The sequence below is a fragment of the Pocillopora damicornis genome, chromosome 8 (genome assembly GCF_964200805.1).
Source record: "Pocillopora damicornis chromosome 8, jaPocDami1.2, whole genome shotgun sequence".
NCBI classification, from domain to species: Eukaryota; Metazoa; Cnidaria; class Anthozoa; order Scleractinia; family Pocilloporidae; genus Pocillopora; species Pocillopora damicornis.
This window is the reverse complement of record NC_142677.1, coordinates 4,922,814-4,942,810: the sequence shown is the minus strand read 5'-3', so window position 1 is coordinate 4,942,810 and position 19,997 is coordinate 4,922,814. Positions and strand designations below refer to the sequence as shown.

Below are 19,997 nucleotides of genomic sequence, written 5' to 3'. Positions count from 1 at the left end.
GTTTTTTACTTTGTCTGCCGCACTGGTGATCATATAAGTAATATAGGACGCAGTTTTTTTAAGCAAATTCAACACTTACTCGCAAGTGCCCAGATTCACAGCTTATGAAAATTTTCCTGTCATCTTTTGTTTTGTTTGTTTTTCAAATTGGAACGTAGACAAAACTATTCCCCTTATGTTTTGGAAGACAAGTAAGATGACGCGAAATAATAATCACATTCAAGCATGTTGCGTGCGAGATTAGAAACGTTTTTTGCGTGTCTGAAAGTCCCCGCCTCAACCTTCCCGCCTGCTCGCCCCTGAACGTTGTACGACTATTTTAATTACGTTTTTTGAATGCCTTACTGAAGATAGCAATCCACGAGTCATAAATTATAAATAAAAGAAATTGATGTTTTGGAAAGTTCTTACGAAGTGGGTGATGGTACACAAAAGTGAGATGACAATGATTTTTTGTTGCATATGCACACGATAACACCATGACTTTTTTTCAATCAAAATTTAACAATCAAATTGTTTGTTTATCGCAGAAACTGCTACACTTGATGAGATAGACTTGGCATTTGCCATCAGTTCTGCTGCCGCGGGCTCTGACACAACTTTCCAGCAAATGAAAGACACCGTACAAGAGATAATGCAGACTTACAAAACCGACAAACTGCGGTATGCTGTGATGGTGTTCGGAGGTCGGGTCCTTTCTCCTATCAACTTTGCATTGACACTTCCAGATGACAAAACGGTACAGTGATTTATGCCATTATTCCAGTACATAATTGTAATGCAAGAATGATAGGTACCCATTGAGTGGGACGGAAGGACGGAAAAATGTGTAGGTCGTGGTCATGACTTACTTACTGAGCGCAGCGAGATTTGTGCTTCATTATGGAGAACCCAATATTTCCCTGTCCAGCCTGACCTAAGTCACTAAGCGTTTTATTTTACGACCGTCGCTCTGTCTTTTTTCTTCCTTTCACCTTATGCCTCGCTGCTCATGACGTCGTAATACTCACCCCATCACAGCCCTCTTAAGGGTAGTTTTTGTCCTATTAAGAAAAAGCGCGCGTAGAGCCATACGGTTCATATGATAATTATCAACTATTCACCTCAGTGCCAGTGGCTAGTGGTGGATATCTACCAAATATACCGAGCTAAGACGTAGATATCCACCGCCGACACTGAGGTGAATAGTGGTTTCAGTGTATATTCAAAGAGTGAGATAATATACCACACTAAGATGATTTTAACTCATTTATTTTTGCAAAGATTACAACATTTTCGGGCGCGAGTCCCGCGCGAGTCGCTCGTAGGAGAATAGCAAAGGATATTCGGACTTCGAGTAACCAGTCAGAGCGCACCTTTTACTCTATCCACTGTTTTAGTTTAGACCTACAAGTCTTATAGCATGCCTAAACGTTACGACGGCAAGTCAGCACAAGAAGATGATGTCGACTAGTTGTACATCACCATATGAAGGTCTATGCTTTGCTTTGCTGTGATTGGGTACTTTTCAATTGCTTTGTTCGGCATATTTGTCAAAATTAATCACAAACGATAGGACCAGCCTAAACTGTATTTTAGTTCTCCACGAATAATAACCACGTACATAATGCTTCATAATCTTCGTGTTAAAACTGAACTTTTCCTTCTATGTGTCTTTTTGGTTCCTCTTTGGCACCATGGAGTCCTCGTGCGCTCATGTAAAGGAATAGATGAAATTCATAGCGCGCAAACTAATATTAGCCGCCATTGAAGCACTTTGATATTTTATAAGCAATTTTTTACCGTTTGATATATCCAAAATTTCCAGGAATTTTCCCGCTTTGATTACATAGATAAATCTGAAATGACACAACTTGAGTATCTCCTGTATTCTCCCTCAGATAAAAACGTATTTCAACTCCATCTCGCGTCCTTCGGGTGAACCCAACCTCGAGCAAGCTTTGTCAGAAGCCAAGAAATTATTCGACCAGGCTTCGCCACGCCCAAATGCCAAGAAAGTTTTAGTGGTCATCATGGACAAGAAATCTTCCAATAAATATCAGGAGATTGACGTCGCTTTGAAGCCTCTCAAGGAAGATGATGTCAAAGTTGTGCCAGTAGCCGTTGGCACTGATGCCAGTTTAGATGAATTGAAGAACATTACGTCCGCAGAGGAATATGTAGTGACAGCAGAGAAGAGCACAGATCCTGTGAAGCTTGCAGAGAAGGTTATGATCAAAGTGACTAAAGGTAAATGATTGTCGATCATGCGCAATGTGTTGGTGAGAGAGTAGGACAATGTAACAATTGACCTTACTGAGGCTGCTATTGTCACCTCTTCTCATGGATGTACTACATCTCTTGGTTTACAAAATTTAAAAAAGATGTTTCTTTTTTTTATAGAAATATTGGACGTACCTGAGACGGACATGATTTTTGCAATCAGCGCCACTGCACAGCTGAATCAATTAGATAACTTCCGTCAGATGAAAGAGATCATCAATGCCATGATTGACAAGTACGGCACAGGAGACCTAAAGTACTCGGTCATAGTCTACGGAGATGAACCACAGCTAGGACTTCGCTTAAACAGCAACTTTGAGTCGGACGAAACTCTAATGATTTCCATCAGCTCAATTCGTAGTGGTCGTGGAGCATCACTTTCTAAAGCCCTAAGACTTGCGAACCAGGTGGAGTAGAAACAATAACTTCTTAATATTACTTGTTTGCCTCTTGGTCAAACAATGAAAGGAAGCGCAATACAATCAAACTAGATATAGCAATTTTGAGCTGAGTTTCGAAAGTAGTTTGCCATCGTCTGGGTTTGCGATCGGCCGAGAAAATTTGCGTTACCCTGTAAGCGAGTCAGATGAAATTTGCAACCGTTCCGAGGTTGCGCAGGAGATTGGGTCGAGTTATGTTTCGCAAAGCATCACGGGGTTGTTTTGGAAACCATTAATATTTTTCTCATTGACTCGCTGTAATTTAATCTTTGTTTTGATTTGCTGTTGTGATTAGTTTTGGTTTGGTTTTGCAAAATGTTTTAACAAGAATCTCTCTGTTAAGGGTAACGTCAGACTATGCAAATGTCGTGAAAACGATTATAAAAGTCACTGAACCTCCCAAACGTTGGAGGTTACCGAATTTTGAAGGGTAACAATAAGATATTTGCATGGAACTTTGAGACGTTATTATTATTAAGAGCCTATATCGGTTTGCTGTCTTTTGGCTACTGGTCTCAAGTTTTCGTAGTAAATACCATTGAAATAGAAAGTCTTTCACCCATTAACTTATTTTTTCCTCCATGTAGGAGTTCGTTTTATTGGGACGTCCAAACGCCAGGAAGATTTTGGTTGTAATCACAGACAAGAGATCCACGAGCGAAATCAGTGACGTCACTAAAGCAGCCAGAATCCTGGAGCAGGAAGACGTCAGAGTTATACCAGTGGCGCTTGGAAACGAGGCTGACGTAAACGAGTTGCAGAAAATCACGCCGTGGCTGGATGATATAATAGAGACTGACAAGGATAGCAATCCATATAAAGTGGCAGAGGTGATTCTGAAGATTGGGTTGGAAGGTTGGTGGGAAAACTTTTATACATTCAGTGACCGTTGTCGTTGTCAGTGACCGACGTCTTGGCAAACTGAGTAGAAGTGTTTATCAGGGTCAAGATTTCCCCTCAGACACTCGGAAAGCCAGTCACTGCTCCCTGTTACAGAAATTTGTAGAAAACGTAATTGCACATCGAGTTATACCAAAAACAAACATTTCTGGTTAAAAACTTGTTATCAGACGGTTATCAGTTTATGGAGTGTTGTGGAGGCTACTACCTTTTTAACCCCTAAGAGTGACCAGCATCTAATTTCTCCCTACAATATCGCCCCTGGATCAAACATCAAGGTTGCGAGAATAAAGGAAATGATCACCAACTAAAGAAGCTCTTGATTGTTAAGCAAATTCTCCTTGTCAGCACCTTAGGAAATATATAAAGAAAAGTATAGATATACTTACTGATGCTAGGCGGTAGGGGGTTAATTAATACTTGAGGTAATGAAAAACCGCTATGTTTATACTTTTGATTAAATTATACAACCTTTGTAACTACTTCGTTTCACCGCAGTTTTTACTGTTTTCCTTTATCTGTAGATAAACCAAAACTTCCAGAATTGGATCTTGCCTTCGCCATTAGCGCCACAGCTCTGAAAGCCGGTGACAACCTCAAGAAAACTAAAGACATAATCAAGGATATTGTCGGCAAATATGGAATCAATAAAATGCACTACAGTCTGGGTACATTTGGAAGCAAGCTAAACGTCATTATCAAGTTCAGCCGACAGGTAAACAGTAATGCTCAGTTCATGCGTCTGGTGGATTCTGTCCGCGGAGTCCAACGAGGCTCTGACTTGGCTAAAGCTCTGGAAGAGTCCTCAGCCATGTTTACCGAGGAGAATGGAGGGCGACCAAATGCCAAAAAGATATTAGTTGTGATCATCGATAACAAGTCAGACAGTTCTGGTGATGACACTGAAGATGCCGCGGCTTTGGTGAGGGAAGCTGGCATCCGAGTGATCCCAGTTGGGCTTGATAGAGCGGACAGAGGTGAGCTGGACAAGACGACAGCTGTGGAGGAGGATGTGCTGACACCACCAGACAGCGACACGGCTCAAAACATTGCGGAGGATATTATAAGAAGGGCACTGAATGGTAAGAAAACCACGTGATCTTTGTTGACGGAGTGCCACGTGGAAGGTTGTAGGTAGGAATCCAGTTAATTAGACTTTAGATTTTTTATTATATTTTTCTTATCTTTCAGAGACAGCATCAGTTCCTCTTTTAGATTTGGGCTTTGCAATCAGCGCATCAGCACAGGATGCAGACAAAACGTTTACTCTGATGACAGAAGCTATAGACTCCATTGCAACACATTACGAGGCCAGCAAAATCCGCTACGCTTTACTGACATTTGGTAGCACAGTCAGTAAAGAGGTTACTTTCACTGAAGATTCGCCCAACCCAGAAGAACTACGAAAGGCTTTAGAAGGGGCTAGTAGACCGAGTGGTGCACCAGACTTAAAGAAAGCTCTCGAGGAGGCAAAGATGATGTTCAAACAGGCGACCCCTCGACCCGGAGCTAAGAAGGTTCTTATAGTAATAATGGATAAAAAGTCAGCCAGTGATACCAGTGATGTTAAAGAGGCAGCTAAACTGTTGGAAGACGTGAATGTCAAAGTGGTCCCTGTGGCAGTGGGTTCCGAAGTCAGTCTATCTGAACTTGAAAAGACAACAACTAATAAGAAATTCATCGTTATCGTCGGAAATGATGAGGATCCAGAGAGACTTGGAGAAGAAATAATCAGAAAAGCTTTAAAGAGTGAGTGTTTTGTTTCCCTTAAAGCGTGTAACTTGCCTTAGGCCTTATGCGCTTTTATGCGTCTTTTCTTGCTAGTATTAGAATCAATGACTGATGCTTCCTTGTTGAAGTAGCTGTTGGGATCATTTATACGCGAAAGTCTTTGTCTTGACCTGTTGGCATCCCTGGGAGGGATTATATTGAACGTAAAATGTGAATGAATCACTTAAAGTACTTTCGCTCTCTACGTATATGGTGAAGCACCGTGAAAATATGTTACTACGTGAACATTAAAACAAATGTCATCTCTGTTTTCTTACAGATCTTCCAACAGTCCCAATGGTCAACTTGATCTTCGCGATCAGTAGTCTCTCCTTTAATGCGAACGAGAAGTTCCAAAAGATGAAAAACATCATCAAAACCATGGTAAATGAATATGGCAAGGAAAGGATTCACTACAGTCTCATTGTGTTTGGAAACGAACCTTCGGTTGAGCTGAGATTCTCCAGGACCTTTGATAGCGACGCTGAGCTTAAAGCACACCTTGATCTTCAGGCCAGAGTCTCGGACGGAGCTGCTTTGGATAAAGCCTTGAAGAAGGCTGCTGATTTGTTCGGGGAATATTACCGGGAGGGTGCTAAGAACGTGCTGGTGGTGATAATGGACAAGAGGTCTACCAGCAACAGAAAGGATGTGCAGAGCATGGCTGTTCCATTGTGGGAGGATGACGTCGAGGTGATTCCGATTGCGTTTGGGAGCCAGGCTGACAAGAAGGAGCTGGAGTTGATTACGCCTCATAAGGAAAATTTGATATTGGCATATGTGAATAACAAGACGGTAAACATTGCTCAGAGAATCATGGACAAAATGATGAAAGGTAAAGTGGCAAAATCGAGGCGGTTTAATTGTCATCTCAGGAAAACGCAATAATAATTCTGTTAATGAAAATCACTTTCGTACCTGCTGATGAAACTTTTTAAAGTTGCAAATCAGTCGCTTCGAAAGGTATTGTGTGCACTTCCAGGGAGTGTTTTGTTTCCGACTGACGTCTACACCAGCAGGCAAATTTAAATGATAGGACTCGTCCTCTTAGTCAAATCAGCTTTGATAATTTAGGGTGGCCAGCAGAACAGGCGTTTCTTTTTTGGAGCCAAACCTCTCGTGGCTTTGCCGCTCGACGCAAAGGTTTGTGTAACAAAACAGCGCTAACAAAATAGCCAGTTAAGCAGGGTAAAATCAGGGCTGCTCTGCTCACTGCATATCAGCCGTTACAATCTGCGACCTCATCTTCCAACAGTTAAATACACTTTTCTTCCTATTTTACTGTTCACGTTGGATGACTTTATTATTTGGTGTTTTCCTAGCTATACCGATAGTAGACTTGGCCTTCGCCATCAGTTCCAATGCTGCTGGAAAAGAGGAAACGTTTCAGAAAATCAAAGACGCCATTGACTTTATTATTACATACTACGGCAACGATCGCATTCGTTATGCAGTGGTCACATTTGGTTCATCTTCGTACGACGACGTCAAGTTCCAAGATGGTCGGACAGTGGATGAACTCAGACAATTAATCGAACGTCTTCCTCGTGCTACTGGTGTACCAAATCTGAAAGAGGCGCTGGAGACAGCAAAAGGAGTATTTGATCAAGCGTTAGACAGACCAAGGGCCAAAAAGTTCTTGGTTGTTGTCATGGATTCCAAATCAGGAAACCAGCCAGGAGAGATCCAACAAGGTGCAAAAGCTTTAGAGGAGGAAGAAATCAAGGTGGGTCGGCTTCTTTTTGTCAATTTTAACCCTTTTATTCCTAAAGCCTGATTGCTAATTCTCCTCTCTAGCTGCCACATGTTTCCTTGCAAATCGGTTAAAAATACAAGGATAATGACTACCTTTCTATCTTGTTCTTGCAGGTCATTCCAGTATCCATTGGCACCGGTGCTAGTCGCAACGAATTGGAAAAAATCACCACAAACCGGAAGAACATGATATCCTCACCAAAAGATGAAGAATCTAAAGCTCTGGGAAAGAAGATCATAAGCATTGTCATAAAAGGTAATGAACTTCTCCTGTCTCTTTATTTTTGCTGACCAATTTTGCTTTCGAATAGCGATGGTAAATTTTGGGATAAAAAATTCGTCATTCGTCTTGTTACGAATCGAACCCTAGCCTTTCGGAATCTGCCCTCCAATGCTCTGTCACTGAACTTTGAGCCATGCAATGACTGGCTTCATAAGTCACCCAACTCAACAGAGGAGCAGTGATAAAGCGTCGGTGCGCGGAGTCGAGAGCGCGGAATCTGTGAGGGAATCTTACTTGGGGTTGCTTTTGCCTCACTGAATCGAAAAACGTTCAAAAGGGGAATTTAGCATTTTATCTGTTCCTCATCAGATTATCCATCGATAGAGAGGGTAGACATGGTCATTGCAATCAGTTGCACGGCGACACTTGGCGAGAAAAACTTCCAGAAGACCAAGGATGTAATTGATTCTATAGTCACGGAGTATGGCCGGGAGCGTATTCGTTATGGCGTGGTGATATTCGGAAGGGAGCCAAAGAAAGCTTTGCGTTTGGTTGATAGTTACAATACAGACGAACAACTAATGGCAAAGTTGAATTCGTTTGACCGAGAAACAGGCAGTGCTGACTTAGCAAAGGTAGGGTATGGGCAGGTATAATAACAGTTTTTGGTATCGTCCCAGCTTGTTACCTCTTGAATACGATCTGCGGGGAAAACTACGCTGGTGCAATTCCCAGAAGTTTCTAGATCTTCTGTTGCGGCAAAAAATCTGACGGTATTGAAATTGGAAAGAGCGAGGAAGATGTTTTTGACATTGTTGATCCTAATCGTATGCATAACGCTTGCCACACATGACCTCAACAATTTTTTGTAGCTTAGTGGGTTCAGATCTTCCGACCGCAAAATCGGATGGTCATCCGTTAAAATTCTCACTGGGGACACACCGTTTTCCTTCCTTGTCCCATGATCGAGACAAACTTTTAAAATATCTCTTCCATAAGAGCGATTTGACAAAAAATTCACTTAGAACTCGATCACTTTCACGTTCAGACTTAAATCTGAAGAACATATGCTTCTTCGGTGATTCGTGATTGAAGAAAACTTACTTTGCAATCCCCTTCGTCAAAAGAGCTCGATGATAACTAGTCGCTTGCTCAAGGAAAAACTCAGCAACTTGTCTTAATCATTTTGATAGCTTTTTAGACGATGCCATTTTCTATCTTTGTCTCGAAATGTTGTCCTCGACAATATGAATTGCAGCAGAAGTGCTTTTTACGCTGCGAAAGATGAAAAATTACGGTTGAAATTGAGACAAAACTTTGCCAAAAAAACGAATATTGTTTGTCATCTTTGTTATGTTTTAGGCTCTCAAGACTTCATGGGACATGATTTCAGAAGAAGGGAGATCCAACGCCAAAAAAGTCTTAGTCGTTGTTTCAGACCGAAGTTCTCGATCCACAGACAGAGAAATACAAAATGCGTTGAAGCCTTTACAAGACAATAACGTCATAGTTATTCCTGTCGCCCTCGGAGTCACGGCTGATGAAAAGCAACTTCGTCTACTGACCGATGACGAGAGTTCGTTTATGACAGCTAAAACCACTGATGAAACTAGCGAAACTAAGAATAAATTGATGGTTATTGTCTTTAAAGGTTTGTTTGACACGAATGTAAAATTCACTCAGAAAAATTATGCTAATGTAAAATGACTTCATTTCTCACCTGTACTAACTCGTGTTGGAAAAGTTATGAAAAATTATTGCACTGATGCATTTGTACCCAACAGGCCTTGCAGTCGTTCTAGCGGTGCTTGATTAGCTTTGAACCTCTGTAATACCACATTCAACTTGTTATTATATATCCTAGCTATTCCCCTCTCTCCCCCTCCCCCCCCCCCCCATCACCTCCGGATTCTCAGGGGGATGTATCCGATCTCGAACTTACAAATCACCGGTTTGTTCAGCTCCTCTATCTTGAAGCCAACATAAATTTTTGTATTCATCAAATACAACATTGCGTTTCTATCTACAGAGAGGATTTTCGTACCTGCCATGGATCTGTTGTTCGCAATCAGTACCACAGCCACAGACTCAAAGGAGAACTTTGCTTACACACAAGAGGTCATTTACAAGATCATCGAAAAATATGGCATCAGGAAGATCAAGTATAGCTTGTTAACATTCGGTCAAAAGGCGTACGTACATTTTAAATTTAATTTCATCTCTGATGAGGTAAACAGGCTGAAAAATGCCATCAGTCGGAGCAAAATGAAGGATCTCAGTGGCGTATCTCTGCAAGATGCAATGGAAGAGGCAAGAGAAGTATTTGAAGAAGCTGAAGGTTGGTTATCACACGGTATTGAATTGTAAACATTTGTAAAACATGTCGTTCAATACTAAGCGTAAGTGAGTATAATTGGTTAGGGTACAATCAGAATGAGTACAGAAAACAATACGGCAAAGAAATCTAGTGTAGTAGTGATAGTAATGACAGTTGTTATCGGACTTTATTGTGGCTTCGCAACCGTGTTTGGTGTCTTCACGTATGCGCCTTGCTCTCTGGAGAGGAACGTGTAGCGTGACATGACCAAACAAAGGCTGCGTAGAAGCGGATACTTTCGTCATAATGTCTTAGTCAGGTTCGGGACGAGAAAAGGTCTTTGCTTATAAATCATGGCTGACACTTTTTGTTACTGTGTGAGACGCACAGACCTAAAAGATAACCCGCTGGAGAGGAGATTTCTGGGTTCAAGGTATTGAATATTTGTGTACGGCATTTGTTTCCACAGTGGTATGGGTGGGGTTACCTGTCATGATCTATCATCCCCTTCCCGTGGGATTAGGTCACGTCGAGTTATGGAAAAGGGGATAAGCTTAAGTGAAACTATGAAAAAGGGGATAGACAAAGACGGTGTTTGCCGCCTTTATATTGTTTAGGACTAAACTCCAAACTTTTTAAAATCACACAGGTCGCCGACCGGATGCCAAGAAAGTACTTGTTGTGATTATCGACAAAAAGTCAGACAATACCATAGAGGAGGTTAGAAATGCCGCCGCTTTGCTGGAAGGTTACAAAATCCGTGTCATCCCTGTGGCGCTTGGCCGAGAAGCAGATGTTGAAGAACTCACAAATACAACACTTGATAAGAACGATCTGGTGAAAGCCGACAAAGACAGAGACTCGGAGAAAACTGCAGAGGAGATTATTATGAGAGCTAGTAAGTTTGTGTTCACTTAATGTTTTAAAATCCTGTGCACTTTGGGGCGGCTGGTTTGTTAGTTTATGATGAGCAGGGCTGAGGGCAAATGTGAAATAAGAAATAATCGGGGGAGAATATCGATGTAGACGGGGGTTATTTCGTGATAACTGTCCGATGATTTTGCACCGCATAACGTAAAATGGCGAATAGAATCGCGCGAAAGTTAATGGGTGTGGGTTATAATCTGTTTTAAATCACTACATTTTTCTTAGCAAGATTGTAATCTTACGTTACTCTGACATAAATCTTTCTCGCGACAAGAGAGGAGCGGGGATTATGATGATGCGAGCCCTCGTCTCTTTCGTTTTTGTTTAGCTCTCCTTGGGGTCCAATTCTTCGTAAAGGACTAGGTTTTTTGTTGTCCAATCCTCGTGACAAAAAGTCACATTATAACTTTGCCCTGAGGATTCCCAACATGATCGCGGTATAATTTACCGTCTAGTTCCCTGTAGCTTTATGGTAAAATATCGGAGGCAGATCCTGATGAAATCCTAAAGTTTTGTGTTTGACTACCCGTGAAGACCCAGGCACACGATAAAACGAATAAAATCTTCCCTCATTCAAAGGACGACCATGCTAAAATTTACCGTATTTCTTGTTTTGTTTGATTAGCTATAACCAGTTTTATTGGACGTGTGCACGTTACATTTTCGGTCATTATTATTACATTGACGGAGTATTTCTCTTTCTAACTTACAGAAGGACAAGCTATTCCAGAAATGGACATTTGCTTCGCCTTTGGCACATCTGATTCCAATGCGGATAAAACGTACAAGAAAATGCAGGAAGCAGTGAAACACATGATCGAAAAGTACAAAGATCATGATCAAATTCGCTTCGCTATCCTTCCTTTTGGAACAAATCCTTCTTCTGTACGAGGCTTTAGAGACCAGTCGGGCGATGCAGACGGTTTGATTAGATTTGTGACAGCCATTCCTCGACCGCGCGGAAGGCCGGACGTAGTGAAGGCGTTGGATAGAGCAGAACAGTTGTTCGAGGTTGCATCACCAAGACCGAGAGCTAAGAAATTCTTAGTTGTGTTTGTTGGAAGCAAATCAGGGAACGATTTGGAAATGTTGAATAAGGCTGCAAAACCTCTGGAAGACAAAGGTGTGAAAGTGGTAGCAGTGGCCGTTGGATCGGAATCAGATCCTGATGAGCTCATCAAAGTCGTGCCTAACAAGGGAAACCTAATTAAGGCCAAGGAAAGTTTTGAAGTCCCAGACAAGTTGGGAAACGAAGTTATGATTATCGTACTTAAAGGTAAGGATTTTTGTTCAGGACCGAAAATTTGACTGTAGGTAAATAGGGTATTTCAAGTTTACTTTTAGACACTGCGTAAAGTAATGTTACTGTTAGTGATTATGAAGGTAATGGGAATTTAGCAGTGGACATTGCACAAGGTGTTTCTTGTTGTCCACTGTTTCCAGGTCGAGTTGAAGTTTGGAATGTTGATTTTTGCGGAGGGAGGAAAACCGGATGAACCGGATGAACCGGATGAATTGGAGAACAAACAACAAACTCAACCCACATGTGATGCATCACATGTGACGCATCACTACGCCATCCCCGCTGCTCTCTTATCATGATAATTTCTGTTTCTTTTGTAGATTTGGCGATCATACCAGAGGTTGACCTGGCCTTTGCCATCAGTGCCAACGCTGTACAGTCACGAACCAACTTTCAAAAGATGAAGGATGTTGTTAGCCAGATAGTAGAGATGTATGGCCAAGAGAGAGTATTGTACAGTATATTGGTCTACGGCTCTGTCCCAGACGTAAAGATCCAGTTCAATCAGCGACGAACAGATGACCAGTTGGTGACTTTTATTAAGAATATAAATCGAGTATCTGGTTCTGCATTGGGCCCTACGCTGGATAAAGCCAAGGAAGCATTTAATCAATATGGGCGTCCTGGAGCGAGGAAGGTTTTAGTGGTAATAACAGATAGGAAATCTGATAGCGATGCTAAAGTCTTGCAGGAGAAGGCGTCTCTACTGGAACAAGCTAAAATCAAAGTAATACCTGTAGGTTTGGGAAGTGAAATTGATAAAACAGAACTGCAAATTTTAACTCCACGAGAGAAAGACATCATTACAAAACCAAATACGGTTTCCACAGAGTATTTGGTGGACGTAATCATGAGGAAGGGTTTGGAAGGTATTTCATTTTTCCTATTATCGTATCTTTGCCTTTCAGGAGTAATTCCACGTGGAATAAAAACATTTTTCCATATTACATCAGAGTTACATTCATTCTGATCCGACGATCTGTCTGTCGATCAGTCGGTGTGTCTCTAAGGCTCTCATTCTTATGCCTTTCTTGCGTTCCAGTCAGTACGTTCGTCTGTCTGTCTCTACGCCATCTTTTTCCCCCAGTCTGTCCGTCTGTTTATCTACCTATCTCCCTGACTGTCTGTCCCTATGTCAGTCCATTTGTCTGTCTGTATGTCTGTCCGTGTGTGTGTCTGTCTACAGTCCGTCTGTCTGCCTGTCAGTCTATGGTCCGTCTATGCCCTGCCCTCTCTCTGTCTCTCTGTGTCGTTCCCTGGTCCTTCCCGTCAATTTTCTTTACTTCTTCATTATTTGCCCTTTTTGCGTTCAATTTTTAGACTATTACTTTTGCTTAGTCTTTTGAAACATACTGTTACTCGTTTTTTTTACTTTCCTTGTTCGCCCATCAGAAACACTTTTCGTCCCGGAAATGGACCTCGCTTTTGTCATCAGCACGACTGCTGTGGATAAGGACAAAAATCTCGGAGCAACTAAAGAAATCATCAAGGAAACCGTGCAAACCTTCGGCCTGTCTCGAGTCCGGTACAGCCTAATTACATTTGGTGCTATACCTGTGGTCAAAATAAGATTCGACAACGTCTTCGCCAGTGAGGAAGATCTTGTCAAGATCGTTGACAACGTCAAGAAAGATGTGGGTGCCGCTTCTCTCGAAAAAGCCTTGGAAGAGACTAGATATCTCTTCGCGTTAGCTGAGGATGCCAGACCTGATGCCAAGAGGGTTGTAGTGGTCATCACTGACAAAAAGTCTGACAGCACTGAAGAGTCTGTACGAGCTGCCTCGCAGAAGCTGAGGAATGATGGCGTCCGCGTGATCGCCATTGTACTTGGCAATGAGTTTGATCCGGTCTCGCCAGAGGTCATCAAGCCGGAAGAAGAACAACTTCCCAAGGAGACAGCGAAGGAGTTATTGATGGTAGTCTTAAATGGTACGTTCAAATTTCAAGTCTTGTTATAGTAGTTAATGAATGTGAACCTTGTCTCTGTAGCTCAGTGGTAGAGCGTCGGTGCGCGAGATCCAAAGGTCTAATGTTCAATTTCTCACGGGGACTAATTTTTTTTTTTTTGGTCCCACGCCCTTGATAAGACGGAAAAACATCATAATTACTTGATTTTTATTTTTGCATTCTATTTATTTTTGTTCAGTTATTGCTCCGTAAACTGACCAGGGGCCCGTTCCTCGAAGGTCCCAGTAGGTTAACGAGCCCGTAACTCTGTTCTGTTTTCATTTAAGGTCGGGGTTTCAAAAGTTTAAAAATAGCACTATTTAAATATCAGATAAAGAAACAAGAATTTGATTTTAAAATTTGGTTTCGGGCCCGCAAAGTTACGGGACTTTCGAGAAACGGGCTCCAGGATCAAGTTGATATTAAACAGAGAAAGAAAGAGATAGGAATGTATTATAACAAACGCGAATTATTACAAGAAAAAGAGGTTTCTTTCTGGCCTTTGGGACGTCTTCCACAAATGTTTCATGCATAGCCTTTCCGACAGTGTTGAGTAAAGGTGAATTCCTTTGTATTTACTGCAAAACAAAGCTATGGTTCAGTACCAGGGGAAACGCTATCCACTGTGTGGTTGTGTCAGGTAATTAAATTTCTTACGTAACTTTGATGTTGATTTATTCCAACTGTCCTCTAAAAAAAAGGTTTTTTTCATGACATTTCCTTTCCAGAATATGTCGTTACAGAGAAGATCGACCTTGGCTTTGCTTTAAGTGCAACAGCATTAAATGCAAGAGAAACGTTCGCTAAGATGAAAGAAACTGTGAAATCCATAATCAAGAAGTACACTGTTGGAAACCTTCGTTACGCTGTTATTGTTTACGGCTCCGATGCAAAAGTACTTCTTAGCTTCGAGAGGAATTTCCCTGCTCTGGAGAATTGGCTGAGTTCTGTTGACAACATGCGGATTGAGCAAGGAGGGCCCGCTCTGGAGAAGGCTTTACAGAAGGCCAGGGTGTTGTTCCAGTCAAGTGGTCGTAAAGATGCTAAAAAAGTACTGGTGGTGATTGCAGACAAATCACCCATTGGAGATAGCGGTGAAACTGGGAAGGAGGCACTAGAACTGGAGTACGCTAATGTTAAGATCGTGCCCGTTGCTTTTGGCGGTGATATTGATGCTAAGGAAATCAAGGATATCTCACCGTATAAAGACGTGCTCGTTGTCGTGCGCAATGATGTCGACCCAACCGACCTTGGCTACTCTGTGATGGAAAAAGTTCTGAAAGGTAAACCAACTCCCTTTCTTCACAGCTTTTTTCTGGAAAGCTGCTACAGTGAATAACAATCATATGAAATAGATTATTTTTATTCTAGCGTATACCATTTAAAATACTCTTGAGATCGAAAAATTTTGTTGCCTTTGTTTTGCTGATATAAATCATGGTAAAATGTCTATTTATATGTTAATCCAATTGTGATCTTTTTCTAGTATACCGATACTGTGTAGAGTCAAACATTAGTTCTACATCCTTTCTATTTTTCCATTTCCAGTCACACCTAAAATACCCAAGTTGGATCTCGCCTTCGCAATCAGTGCCTTACCAAGGGACCGTAATTTTGGATTGATCCTGGACATTGTAAAGGAAGTAACAGAGAGATTTTTCAGCGACCGTGTCCAATACGGTTTGATTGTGTTTGGTAGAGATGCCTTCATAAGGATTCACTTCAGGGATAAATATCGGGACCCTAAAAAGTTGCAGACTTTCATTGGCTCAGTCGCTTCCAACGATGACGAGCCAGCTCTCGATAAGGCGCTCATTAAGGCTAAGCTTTTGTTTGAAAGTGAGTTTGCTCGGAAAGATGCACAAAAGGTGGGTATCCTTGGTTTTTTTTTCCTCTTTTTCTTTCTTTCTTTCTTTCTTTCTTTCTTTCTTTCTTTCTTGTTATCTGTTCACTTGTCCTTTTCGCATAAATGAACGCGCTAGGTCTCAGGCAAAAAAAAAGAGAAAAAAAGATAAACAGAAAGCGCCCCTTCTGTGCCTAGCTTTTAGCGCGGCAATTTTTGCCGTGTGCTTTGAGCTCAACTTAACATGGACTTTCTGACAATGCAGTTTGCCATGAGATGCAACTACTCTCTTAAGTCCGTAGGAAAAACTGAAAGTAGTTGAGGTAATTTAATTTGTTAATGTTACTTTTTTTTACTACTGCACTCAACAATGGTGGGTAATATCACTGTTATTTACCGTCGTTGTAGGTTCTTGTTGTTATCATGGACACTTTCACTGGTCGTAACAAGCCAGCCATCATGGAAGCTGCAAAAGACCTGGTGGACAGCTCCGTAGTTGTCATCCCAGTTGCTATCGGTAACAGGCCTGTTCCTGACTTCGAAAAGGAGTTTCCGGATGAGGAAGTCATCAAAACCAAAGACAAAGACCATCCTATTAAAACCGCTGATAAGATAGAGGAGATACTCGTTAGTGGTAAGTAGGGGAGTTAAGTTAAGGAACTATAGTGCTGCGTTGGTGGGAATGGAGGGAATGGTGGGAATGGTGGGTATAGTGCAAAATAATTTGCTTTTATCAATTGGGTTCATTGTGTAAATTGGCCACTGTACAGAGCTTCCGTAGAAAACCTGGGGGTCGAGAATTTAAACACGTCAATCTTCAGAAACTCAAATGCCTGCGGGGGGGGGGGGAAGTATGTTGAAGCTTTGAATCGATCGATTCATTAAGTCTTATTTCTCTGACGTTTGACCTCCATGGCTATTGGCTCTTTCAAAGTTTATTTTTGTATCGCAATGGAATTTTCCTTGAGGCGCTGATGGTGTCAGTCTATTACCACGTAGCTACTTTTGAAAGGATCTTTTTGAGAAGAGTGACGTAATTTTTTTGCTCTAAATATCCCTCAGAAAGTTCTTTTATTTTCTTGCAGGTATCACCACGTTTACCAGACTGGACATTTCATTTATAGTCAGCACGACTTCCGTGGATGCCGAAGAAAATTTTAAACTCGTCAAATCCACAATCGACTCCATAATCGAACGACATGGCGTCAAAAAACACTTGTACAGCTTGATGACCTTTGGTCAAAGATCCAACATAGTCTTTCCGTTCCAAAAGACCGATAAAGAGTCTTTGTTAACTCTTATACAAGGCGCCAGGTTACCCAGTGGTTCACCTGATCTGGTAAACGCTCTCAAAGACGCAAAATATCTGTTTTTCCAACCAAGTGGAGGCGCGCGACCAGATTCCAGGAAGGTTATCATAGTTATGATCGACGGGAAGTCTGTTAACACCGGAAGTAACATCGAAAAGATTGTGGGTGATTTTGAAGACGGAAAGGTTAGGTTTGTTACTGTGGTCATTGGAAAGAACGCTGGCCCAGATGAGCTTATACCACTGGCTCCAGACAAGGATAAAACAAACATAGTGTATACGGATAAAGATAGCGTCCCATCAATAGTTGGAAAGAAGATTATGGTGCTGATAACTTTGGGTAAATATTACAGAGATATTGAGTTTGTACATAGTGTATGGTCTCCTTTAGCGCTTTTTCGTGTCCTCTCATAATTCGTTCTCATGGGGAGAGAGCACGTCACGTTATGAGGTAGAAAATGACTGCCAAGGCTTGTAAAACTTGCCGGTGCTTAAAATTTTTTGCATTTAATCACTTTGTTCTCACTGGGTCGTTGTTATCTTTACCTTTGTTCTGATCAGTGGTGGATCTAGGCCGAGGGGTCGTCGTGTCTAGTGTCCATCCCCATCAGAACTGTAGGTTTTTTTTTCTAATGGTCTGACAATACAATGCGTGCAATAATAGGAGTACATGTCACTACTCAATGTGAACTTTCTAAAATCGACATTTCCGTATATGTATTTCTTTGCTTATTTAGACTTTGGTGTAAACAATTTGTATGTGTTCTAAGAATAATAGTTTTGACACCCCCCCCACCCCACCCCACCCCACCTCCCATCGAATTGTCCTGGATCTGCCTCTTCTGATAGACCCTTGTGATTATTTTGATTTTGGTTTTACGACATCTAGTATGCAAAGTATGTTGAGGTCTGAAGGAAAAAAACTTGCATGTCATCTTTCACGGCATCTCGATCTAGTGAGACAAAAACTAAAAATAGTTGGTGGGTAAAGGAGGAAAGATCAGAAACACTGTTGTGGAGGAAGAGAAAGAAGCCCGCAGTTTTACCAAGTCTAGGCTATTGACTGTGAAATATTGCTTGTCTGTCACTGTTATGGATATCTTGGCGAAAAAGGACCTATAACCGGCCTCTCCTCATGAGTCACATGGGTTTTTTCCTAACCCTGCTAATCCAGTAATCGAATTATTATTATTGTTGCAGCTCTTTCTGATCCATGTCTGGTTACCACGTGTGATTTTGATGCCAAATGTGTTAAGTTAGCAAATGATTCGACCGAGTGTGTGTGCCGTGATGATTGTGCTCAGACATACACTCCTGTATGTGCCAGTGATGAACGCACGTACCCTAACAACTGCAGCATGATATTCGAAGCTTGCAGGACGCAGACGATGCTCACAGTTGTAAAGGAGGGTGTCTGTGAAGGTATCGAAACCTGTTACACTTAGTCTATTTACCATTAAGAGCAGTTTTCAATCGATCTTCGAAAATAACCTTGGATTGCTTTGGTTTTACTTCAGTCGCTTCGTGATTGGTCCAGAAACTCGCGCTTCTTTTACAACCAATCAGATCCAAAATTTGATCACACATATTTTTCTACGTTTTAGGTGGTTTGCTTTTTTACTTTGAGTTTCTTTATTAACTGTTATAAATCGTAAAGCTAAGTCGTATTATGTGTGAAATTCTTTTTTCTGGTGGATTATCGTGTTCGTTATGTCATGATTATTTTATTATCTTTTTTTTTTTTTGTTGTAGCTTGTAGCAACCGGGTCGATTTGCTCTTTGTCCTGGATGGAGGGAACCTTGAGGTCAAGAAGAACTTCATAAAGGCAGTCATCGATAAATTTAACATCGGTCCTAACGATACACGAGTAGGAATGGTGCTGTCAGATGCAGATGACTTTTACTTGATATCATTTAATGATTCTCAAAGTGCAGACTTGGTCAAACTCGACATTGATAGCGTCAGCGATGTGGGTTCATCCTCAGGCATTACTCTTGGTTTACAGGAAGCCTTGGAAGCGATAAAAGACAGGAGAGTCGACGTCAAACAGGTCAGATTTTTTTAACTTATATTTTTTGGTTATTGTGAAGCGCATGTGATCATGCTTACATGGAGTTTGCACCATACAAATAATAATTATTAAAAATTAATAACGGTTGATTATGAATTATCATCATTATTTTCATCATCATTACTATAATTATTATTATTACTACTATTATTATAATTATGATTATGATTATTATGATCATTATTATCATTATTGTTATTAGTGTAAAGTTTCGTTAATTGCGAGCAGTCTTTTGCTAGCCGTAATTTCCGTGTCATTTCGATTAAGTTTTTAACATTCAGTCGACTCTGTTATAAAAGCTGCAAGGGAAAATTTTATTAGAAGCTGGGAAACGTAAAGATTTGTGCGAAAATTATTAGAGTGTGACTGAAGAGCATAACTCGTTTCTTCTATTTTAATCCCTTTAATTTCTGACGTCTAAGAAAAAAATTGTGCTTTAACGATATGAATCTAAAATTCATTCTGGTAGCATATTTCAAGGTACTGTGCCTATGAAACTGTTAAAATGATTACGCTAGCTTGAGGAACCGTTGTAGCAGACAAGCTCACGCTTACAAATGTTGATGAGGTCCTACGTCATCGTGTTGTATTGTAAACCTTGATTCTTTCTTTCACGTTTATAGGCCGTGGTTGTGATCATGGATCAGTTGGAAAACAACATGACATTGGTGCTACAAAGATCAGGGACCCTGAAGGCACATGATGCAATAGTTTACTTTGTAGGGGTGGGAAGTGGCATGGATGATCCTAAAGTCAAGAAAGTAGCATCTAAAGATGACTACGCCTTCTATGCGCCTTCCCTTAGTGAACTCATGTCTGTGGCGCCGTTGATTTCTGAAAAAATTTGTCCGTTGAAGGGTAAGTAGGTAGAAGATGTTACTTATTTTTAAGAAGGTGGAGGATATTCCATTTGTCTAAGGTAATATTTG

At 41.2% G+C, this 19,997-nt stretch overlaps 2 protein-coding genes across 2 annotated transcripts in view; one reads left to right on the top strand and one right to left on the bottom strand.

The window, feature by feature from the left end:
• The window catches only part of LOC149041080 (uncharacterized), a 321,438-nt gene that overhangs the window by 158,382 nt on the left and 143,059 nt on the right, over nucleotides 1–19,997 (bottom strand). The window lies entirely within an intron of this gene.
• LOC113675019 (uncharacterized) overlaps nucleotides 1–19,997 on the top strand; it is a 121,878-nt gene that overhangs the window by 62,866 nt on the left and 39,015 nt on the right. The window contains exons 62-84 of the mRNA XM_089214602.1: nucleotides 531–739; nucleotides 1,881–2,229; nucleotides 2,383–2,669; nucleotides 3,290–3,557; nucleotides 4,127–4,684; nucleotides 4,794–5,351; nucleotides 5,653–6,207; nucleotides 6,695–7,098; nucleotides 7,242–7,383; nucleotides 7,720–7,985; nucleotides 8,713–9,001; nucleotides 9,380–9,688; nucleotides 10,317–10,565; nucleotides 11,307–11,870; nucleotides 12,218–12,766; nucleotides 13,290–13,826; nucleotides 14,573–15,127; nucleotides 15,393–15,712; nucleotides 16,096–16,321; nucleotides 16,773–17,336; nucleotides 18,197–18,418; nucleotides 18,749–19,047; nucleotides 19,692–19,926. Of these exons, the coding sequence (XP_089070728.1) occupies nucleotides 531–739; nucleotides 1,881–2,229; nucleotides 2,383–2,669; nucleotides 3,290–3,557; nucleotides 4,127–4,684; nucleotides 4,794–5,351; nucleotides 5,653–6,207; nucleotides 6,695–7,098; nucleotides 7,242–7,383; nucleotides 7,720–7,985; nucleotides 8,713–9,001; nucleotides 9,380–9,688; nucleotides 10,317–10,565; nucleotides 11,307–11,870; nucleotides 12,218–12,766; nucleotides 13,290–13,826; nucleotides 14,573–15,127; nucleotides 15,393–15,712; nucleotides 16,096–16,321; nucleotides 16,773–17,336; nucleotides 18,197–18,418; nucleotides 18,749–19,047; nucleotides 19,692–19,926 (8,514 nt within the window). The remainder of the gene's footprint in view (nucleotides 1–530; nucleotides 740–1,880; nucleotides 2,230–2,382; nucleotides 2,670–3,289; nucleotides 3,558–4,126; nucleotides 4,685–4,793; nucleotides 5,352–5,652; nucleotides 6,208–6,694; nucleotides 7,099–7,241; nucleotides 7,384–7,719; nucleotides 7,986–8,712; nucleotides 9,002–9,379; nucleotides 9,689–10,316; nucleotides 10,566–11,306; nucleotides 11,871–12,217; nucleotides 12,767–13,289; nucleotides 13,827–14,572; nucleotides 15,128–15,392; nucleotides 15,713–16,095; nucleotides 16,322–16,772; nucleotides 17,337–18,196; nucleotides 18,419–18,748; nucleotides 19,048–19,691; nucleotides 19,927–19,997) is intronic.